Source organism: Phyllopteryx taeniolatus, chromosome 16, assembly GCF_024500385.1.
Source record: "Phyllopteryx taeniolatus isolate TA_2022b chromosome 16, UOR_Ptae_1.2, whole genome shotgun sequence".
NCBI classification, from domain to species: Eukaryota; Metazoa; Chordata; class Actinopteri; order Syngnathiformes; family Syngnathidae; genus Phyllopteryx; species Phyllopteryx taeniolatus.
In genome coordinates, this window is record NC_084517.1 from 1198573 (window position 1) to 1207188 (window position 8616).

The 8616-nt window shown below is 39.8% G+C and overlaps 1 protein-coding gene across 1 annotated transcript; it reads right to left on the minus strand.

Annotated features, from left to right (window-relative positions):
• Positions 1-456: 456 nt before the first annotated feature.
• On the minus strand, positions 457-3867 carry hoxb13a (homeobox B13a). Its single transcript, XM_061749079.1, has 2 exons — positions 2888-3867; positions 457-1199 (listed from the first exon to the last, which is right to left on the minus strand). Exons 1-2 carry the CDS (start codon positions 3582-3584, stop codon positions 952-954), a joined length of 945 nt encoding a protein of 314 aa, XP_061605063.1. The 5' UTR covers positions 3585-3867; the 3' UTR covers positions 457-951.
• Between the last annotated feature and the right edge of the window lie 4749 nt (positions 3868-8616).

Below are 8616 nucleotides of genomic sequence, written 5' to 3' on the forward strand. Positions count from 1 at the left end.
CATGTGAGTCGCACAATTTACATGTGGTGCCCTTCAAACTGTACGGATGCAATTACAGTTCTGAGGACCGGGGTTCAAATACTCATATCAGTAAAATCATTTGATTTTGAAAAGGAAATTGAGTGGGTCATGTCTTTACCGTTATTGATCAAATTATATGAAAACTACCCACATATTTGTTCTAAAAAATATATTCCAACTTCCTTGATTTTGATCGATTTTAGTTTTTTCATGATAGAACTTTTTTTTTTACGTTTGGCGGCATCAGTACATCATGTTGGATAATTTTGGGTTGAGTAATTGTTACAAATTCATGATAAAATGTTCACAAAAGAGTAAAAACGACCACTACATCTTCACTCATACTGCGATACAATTTCTTGTGTATATTGTATATATTTTATTGTCATGCTTTTACATATTTAAATGAGGAGATGCTCATAACCAGGTTTTATTCATGTGTATACAGTATCAACAGTCAGGTACTGTTGCGGTGGTTTAAGCAAAATCCTCACAGTCCTATCAGGACATTTACATGGCAATCCAAAGCAATCTCTGTCATTTCCGTTGCTACGTGCAGACATTAAATTCGAGGACTCATTGAAAATGCACTACCGACTATACAGCTGCATTTAAAATACATAAAATGATTCATACTGTTGAAATAGGAACGCGTTATAAACAAGCTGGGAAGGCATATTACTTGATATACAGACAAGAATGGCAAATTAAAATAGACAAGACAAAGTGAGTAGATGCTGTATTTACAAAAAGCCCACAATTTGGTTCATTGAAGGGCTTGCCATTTAAAAAGTCCTACTTCCATTGTGCACATATGCGTCAAAAGCGAAAACGCGATCAGTCGGATCATGTCATGATTGATCCCCAAAATGCGTCATCTCGCCGCGTATATGCGAACTAACTCCCCCAGTGGTCCAAATGAGCAGGATGCTAAGGCGTGGTGTTTTTTATTTTAGTCACAAACTTCTTCTCCTTTACTCTCCTGTTCTGGAACCAGATGGTGATCTGCCTCTCTGAAAGGTTGGTCGCGGCCGAAATCTTCCTCCTCTTGTCCTTTGTGATGAATTTGTTGGCGGCGTATTCTTTCTCCAGCTCCCTCAGCTGCACCTTTGTGTAAGGTATGCGCTTCTTCCTGCCTCGGCGAAAAGGGTAACATTCTTGTTGGTGGGCAACCACATCTGATAACAAGCAAAGAGGGGACAGATAAGGAACACTTTGCCACATCTTGTGTCAGGATGCTGAACTGGACCATCAACTTCATACTCTAAAATGCTTCCATATAACCTGTACACTTTCAAGACAAAACGTGAACATGTGACACAATTATGTTGGCATTTCTTGCCAGAGGCATACAGTGTTGCCACTTTGTATAATGCTATATTTGTGGCAAGTTTTACATTATATTGGATTAGTTTCTTCCTGATTTTGATTCTTGTTTCTATTTTACTCCGTTGTATTATGTTATTTTTAAATTATTTGTGCTTTGTTACATTATTTGCAATAAATAATAAACTAATTGTTTAACAAACAATAAGCAATCGGTAAAATATTATGAATTGACCTTTAAATTGATTTATTTTTACACTACAGGCTTAGCGCATAATTTGCAACATGGGTGTTTTAACTTTTGCCACCCAAATAATTAATATTGTCATTTAGTCAACATTACAAGGTAAACACATCCCATTGTGGGCTTGAACAATTTCATGATAGTGGTGGGTTATATTGCTGTTCATGCATTTATATATCTTCAAGTATTTGGGAAAATACGACACGTTTCAATAAGTCTGATTGGTCAAAAAATACTTTACTAACCGACATATTGTGCGCCTGTTGAAGTTGAAATATTAAACTCGTTAAATTTAAACCCCTGCATACAATTTGTAAACTTGAATATATTTAAATTTGGTTTGCACATGATGAAATTTGGCAAACTAACGTAATTTCCCCTCTTTTCCAAATAATGTTAGTTTAACACATTCTAATCATGTGCTGCCGATGTGCACGTTCGACTTAAGTTAACTCAAATTGCTTTTTTTCCAGTGTATAAATGGTACACTGAAAAAGGTGGGTTCCTCAAAAATAATTAAATAATATATGTTAGTTTAACACATTTTAATCATGTGCAACCGTTGTACATGATCGTATTAAGTAAATTCAAAGGTATTTTTTTCAGTATGTAAGAATGTTCCAATTTAGAATAAATTAACCAATATATGTAACATAAAGAGACTGTTTCTAGCATACATTACTAAAGGCTAAATGTGGTAAATTAAAAATGCTAACAAAACAAAAGACACACGTGTCCTTACACTGGATTGTTTCGTACACTGAAAAGTCTTTTGAATGTACTTAATTCGAACATATACATCGGTTGCACATGATTATATTGTGTGAAACTAACATACTTTATTTGATTATTTTCAAGAAGAAGAGGGGGAAATTGCATCAGTTTACCGCATACTCCAACCGAAAATTGTAAGTGGGCCTAGACTGCGGAAAGGTCCTTTAAATTTACTTAATTCGAACATGTACATCGGTTCCACATGTCCTAAACGAACATATGCAATCGAAAATTAAGTACGTACACTAAAAAAAGTCCTTTTCAATTTACTTAATTCAAACATGTACAGTGGGTACACAAAAAAATGTGTTAAACTAACATGCGTTATTTGATTTCATTATAAAAGAGGTGGAAATTGTTTCAGTTTACCACATTTTAATCACGTGCAACAGAAATGTAACTTTATTCCTGTGTACACTGTACGTTTCTTAGTGTGCAATAGTCACACGTGTGAAAAACCTGAATACGATCATGTACTACAAATGTTGACTGCGGATGATAAAGGAATTAATTCATTTTTACCAGCCAAAGCGGACTTCCAGATGTGACCGTGCCCCTGGTCTTTGGAACTGTACATCTGTCCCCCCCAACCGTTAGTGAGAGCCCATGGCTGGTAGCTGTCCATTGGGAGGAGGGTGTCATGGCGTGGCTCAACAGCACCCAGCGTTTGGACCACGGACACGTCCAGGTAGCTTGCCATGGACTGGTACGCACTGGGGTAGCCGTGGTAAAAAGCGAATTCCTTCGGCCTGTGGTTCGGGTATTCATCGGGGCTCACGGTGGTGTCCATGTATTGAGAGCTGAGGGCGGCTCCAGCAGCCTGCGTACACGACTTGACAGGACCACGCCCCATCCTGCACGGGTAGTAGCCCTGACCAAAGTAGCCGTAAGGCAAAGCGGGGGCTGCAGAAGTGCTCTGCTGGGACACGCTGGCGCATGTTTTCACCGACGACGCCGATGCATCCCTGGGGCCTGACACGGACACGTCCACGGTGGAGTAGCCTGCTGAAGATTGCACCAAGCCTGAGGGACGATGGCCGCCTGGAGCAGCTGAATGAGCCATTATGTTACGGCACTGGTTCACCGCAGTGGCGGTGGCAAAGTTCCCGCTTCCCACCAGCCCTTCCATGTTCTTGTTTAACTCCTGCAAATTATTGTCATAAACAAACATTACCGTTTCCGCCGACCAGCGAGGGTTTAGGGCCAAGGAGGCTGTCATATGAACTCGTTCCACGATCACCCTCTGCTTTGGTTCGTTAGTGCGCAAATGGACATGGATCTGCTCTACACACAGCACAAAGCCACACTCGATTAGTATTGCCCTCACGCACACAAGCGGTCATCGCATGCGTGACGCCTAGTGCTTGCAGACTCTGAGGAAAAGACTGTCAGTAACCAGCAGGTCATCCGGTTTCATATCTTGACGCAAACCGCCTCCCTTTCAAGATGGGGATTGGTCGAGTGTCCATTGGAGGAACCCGGGCGATCACGTGATAGGGAGAACTGCTCCAAAAAAAAAAAAAAATGAAAGAAAGAAAACGTTTTTCGGGATTGTCACTCAAGAAAATATTTTTTATTGGAGCTAGGCACAAGAAGAACATGAAGTCCATGTGTCGGGAGCTACTCGACGTGTAGAGTTGAGCAAACTGGTCTCTGCAGCTTGTCTTTGGCTCCAAAAGGAGGTTTCCCTTTTTCAATAACAGCCAACAAAAATAATACACCGACACCAGAAGCACGTTTTGTGCTATGCGTCAAGAATGCGCACATGCAGTGCGCCAAACCACGGACTGCACTGTTTTTTCTCCATGAACATTATGACCGTTTGTAACAATACGTGTGAAAATAGGGAACCCGAGACGGAAGCTATTTACAAGCCCCCCCCGCCCCCACACCCCAAAAAAACAACAACAATAACAACAATAGGCTAATATCAATATCATGAATTTAGGTCGCATATATGTTTAATTATTTTACTTGTTATGGGGAGGGACAAACGTGTTGGTGTGAGTATAATTCATCGTAACCCCAAGTTACCGAAATAGATTCATTGGTATCAAGTATAAACGTTAAAGATTAAACGTTAAGATTTTCGCAAAACACATTTTAAGATTATTTCGCAGCAGTTTATGTTTTTGCGTTTGATACAAGCCTTGTCGTAATTGAAGATGAAGTCCGAGCCGCACCATTTGCGTCATGATTCCACAGAGTAAACAACGTACAATTTAAATAAATACACATAGACTGCCAAACGCTAGTTTTAATAGCAACAACAATCACAAACCGATAAAAAATTTTGGTAATCAGTTGATAATTTGTATTTACTAAATTCGAACATGTACATCGGTTGCACATGATTAAATTGATTTAAACTAACATATATAATTTTATTCTTTTCGAGCAAAAGGGAAAATGGCGTCAGTTCACCACATTTGAATCATGTGCCACCGAAAATGAATCACTTTTTTTTTTCAGTGATAGCTCGACAGACCATAGATTAAATCATAATTAAATAATTTAGAACAATTCTCCGCGATTGGCTGGCGAGCAGTCCAGCATCTTGCCAAAGTCAGCTTGGTGAGAATAGAAAACAGACGGATACATTTCTATATATATTTCATATACTCCTTTTAATTTTTTTGGATGTACATTTTAAAATGGAAAACTACCAGGCTCCGTATTTTGCGTTAGCCGATATGTCTCATGCATGGACCACATCCTACGCTATCCGCAGTAGAAAATACTGCTCGCACTGTTCCACGGCGACTTGTTAGAATTTCTCAAAAGTAGAAATTATTACTTGAGTTAAGTTGTTTTTCCTCATGTCTTTTAATTTACTTGGCGTATGCCTTACAATATTTAATGTTCTGCATTTTGCCTTTCCTGGTCCCGTTACAGAAGAACCGCACAGATGTTGGCATTTCATCAAGTTACTTCTTTGTTAAGAAATATATATTGAACAAATCCTTCCAATATGAAGCTTGAGTACAATCAAGCATCCAAACATCTTAATTTGCTGTATGTGGCATGTATACAATCACTTACAGTGCGCTAGGGGCCGCACACAGAAGCCGCATATCGTGGTGCTACAGTGTGGTCTACTCTGCACTCAGACGGGCCACAGAGGTTCAAGGTCAAGTTTGACGCTTGGAAGAGGGGCGGAGGACTGCAGACAGACGGACTCAGCTCAAGTTCAAGGCCACCGACATCTTAAAGCTTTGTGTGTGTGTGTGTGTGTGTGTGTGTGTGTGTATGTATGTGTGGGTGTGTGTGCGTGTGTGTGGGTGTGGGTGCGTGGGTGGCTGCGCGGAGACCAGGAAGGCGCCATGCTGTCTCAATGATCCTCATCACACGGCCGAATATAACCAGTATATCCAATATGAAGATAAGCATCAAGCCTGATGTTCCCATCATATATCATTAACCATAAGAGGAATCGTTTAACTTACGTATCAGGAATATTTCTAAACGTTGTATTATTATTACCATCCAGACAAATGGCTTGATTTATTTTATTTTTTATTTTTTTAAATAATCAACACTATGTAAGTTGACTGGTATGTTTGCTGTCATTAAAAAGAATATATGTAGCTATTGTTTCCTAATTTTTGGTGACAATTTCATGTGTGACTTGTCGGCAGGAAGATATGTTGAAGCATCCCGTCCTTAAAATAAAGTATATTTTTTATGTTTTCCCGGATATTTGTTAATCAGCGCACCTTTTTGAAAATACTCTACGTGTTGAAGTCCAGCAATGATGACGGCGGGAAGAGTTGTGAACTGCTCTATATGTGAAGTATCTTGGGCAAAAAAAATACAATAATTTTAATCATTTCAATAGTATCTTTTTTGTAAGATCACTTTTTTTTGAAAATGCATGCGTTGCATTCACATACCCTATGGAAAAGATGTCACCTGTATTCTTTTTTTCCCCCGCATATTGTTTATCATTGATTGCATAGGAGAACATTGTCCTTCGTCTCACCATATTCTAATGAAAGAACTCGAAAAATAGATTTTCTAAAATAAAATTTTGTCTTGTTTTATAAGTACAATTTAGGGCTATCCATGCAGTATTTCCTTCTTGGTCCAAGCGTGGTTGCGCGCAATCCTGCTAGTCTAAAAGGAAAACTGATAACAGCTAGAAATACACAATTTGAACCACAGAAAATATTTAAAGTTCAGGCTTAACGAACGGTTATTAAAACATTATGATTTTTGTTAAAACAATATACGTTTCAGTGTTATATACTGTACTTTCCTTTCATTGTATTTTTCCCATTACATCTCGCACTGTCTGAGAGAAATCACAGTTCTGTAAGTAGAGTAGGGCGAAGATCCTTGCAGTTGTAGCATTGTAAGTAGATCGATTGCAAAATCGAGAAAAACTAAATAAAGTTACTCTCTTAAAACATAAGAAACACTCATCCAGACAATCAGTTTTATTTTTTGGGGACCAGAAATCGTCATTGTCCAAATGCCGTTTAAAAAAAAAAAAGTTGCAAATTTTCCCTTGGATTTGGCCAGCTACTCATTTATCATCAAGGCCAACTGAGCCCATTTCGTCTCTTTTGAATTTAAACTATTCGTAATTTCGCCATTTACCTGCACCTGACTACAATGAAATTGTTGTGTGGGGGAAAAAAAAAAAAACACACACACCTCTGATGCTTTGCGAGACTTGGCGTTTATGTCCCTCACACCTAAATAAGAGTTACATCTTTGAAAATATAACTTTATATAAATTAAAAATAAGTCCCCACAAATGTTAGTGCTTGAGGAAATTATTGCATTTTGTTGCATTGTGCAGTTCTTCCATAGATAGATAGATAGATGTAATGTAATTTAGCCTCCACATAAGAAGATTCTGTACAGCCATCTTTCAGCACAATAAAACATTTTTTTTAATATGTTATAAGTCTTTGCATATGTTTTCAGCACTTTGCATGTGCTTTCAGCACTTATCTTAGAAACAAAACACCTTAAACCCCATAAGGTCAAAACATTTAAAAACTTTAGTTTGGAGGAAAAATTGTTTTGTATGGTGAAGAAATCTGACATTGTGGACTATTATCATAGCTCTTTTTTGCAGTATTGAAACTCTTGAGAGTTTGGTTTGGATATATTCAATGTGAGATTTTCAGCAGATTTTGTTGTCTATTATTGGATTGGAAGAATATACTGTATGTACCAAATCTCATGCTTATATCCCCATTTGAACAATTCCTTCACTTGTCTTCTCTATTATATCACACTGTATTTGCACTAGTTAGGGATGTGTCAATTAGGGTGGGGCAGTTATGGAAAAAAATAATAAACACGATTATTTTGATTGATATTGAAATCATGATTAATAAACACCATTATTCATTGATTTCAAATTTTGATATATTTATTCAACTACCAAAACGCAACTTTAAATACAACTTAAAAGAACAACCAGAAACTAAATTAGTAACAAGTAAAATAATAATATATGAAAGTTGTGGCCGTAAGGTGATCAGTGCCTGTCGTGGCGGGAATCCCGGAACCCGTTGGTGGACACCAACGGTGAGGGATGCCGTCAAGCTGAAGAAGGAGTCCTATCAGGCCTTTTTGGCTTGTGGGACTTCTGAGGCAACTGATGGGTACCGGTTGGCCAAACGGAATGCAGCTTTGGTGGTCGCTGAAGCAAAAACTCGGGCATGGGAGGAGTTCGGTGAGGCCATGGAGAAAGATTTCGGACGGCTTCGAGGAAATTCTGGTCCACCATCCGGCATCTCAGGAGGGGGAAGCAGTGCACCATCAACACTGTGTATAGTGGGGATGGGGCTCTGCTGACCTCGACTCGGGACGCTGTGAGCCGGTGGGGAGAATACTTCGAAGACCTCCTCAAGTCCACCGACACGCCTTCCCATGAGGAAGCAGAGTCTGGGTTCTCTGAGGCGGGCTCTCCTATCTGCGGGGTTGAGGGCACCGAGGTGATTAAAAAGTGCCCCTGGATTGGCAGACTGGGGTGGTGGTCCCGCTGGGGTGGTGGTCCCGCTTTTTAAGAAGGGGGACCGGAGGGTGTGTTCCAACTACAGGGGGATCACACTCCTCAGCATCCCTGGTAAGGTCTATTCAGGAGTGTTGGAGTGGAGGGTCCGTCGGGAAGTCGAATCTCAGATTCAGGAGGAGCAGTGTGGTTTTCGTCCTGGCCGTGGTACAGTGGACCAGCTCTCCACAGTCAGCAGGGTCCTCGAGGGTGCATGGGAGTTCGCCCAACCAGTCCA

Bases quoted from the DNA above. Each gene is read 5' to 3' on its own strand.
- hoxb13a (XM_061749079.1), bottom strand. From the start codon at position 3,584: ATGACAGCCTCCTTGGCCCTAAACCCTCGCTGGTCGGCGGAAACGGTA. The intron at 1,200-2,887 runs GTAAAAATGAAT...GCTTGTTATCAG, and splicing joins CTGGAAGTCCGCTTTGGCTG to ATGTGGTTGCCCACCAACAA.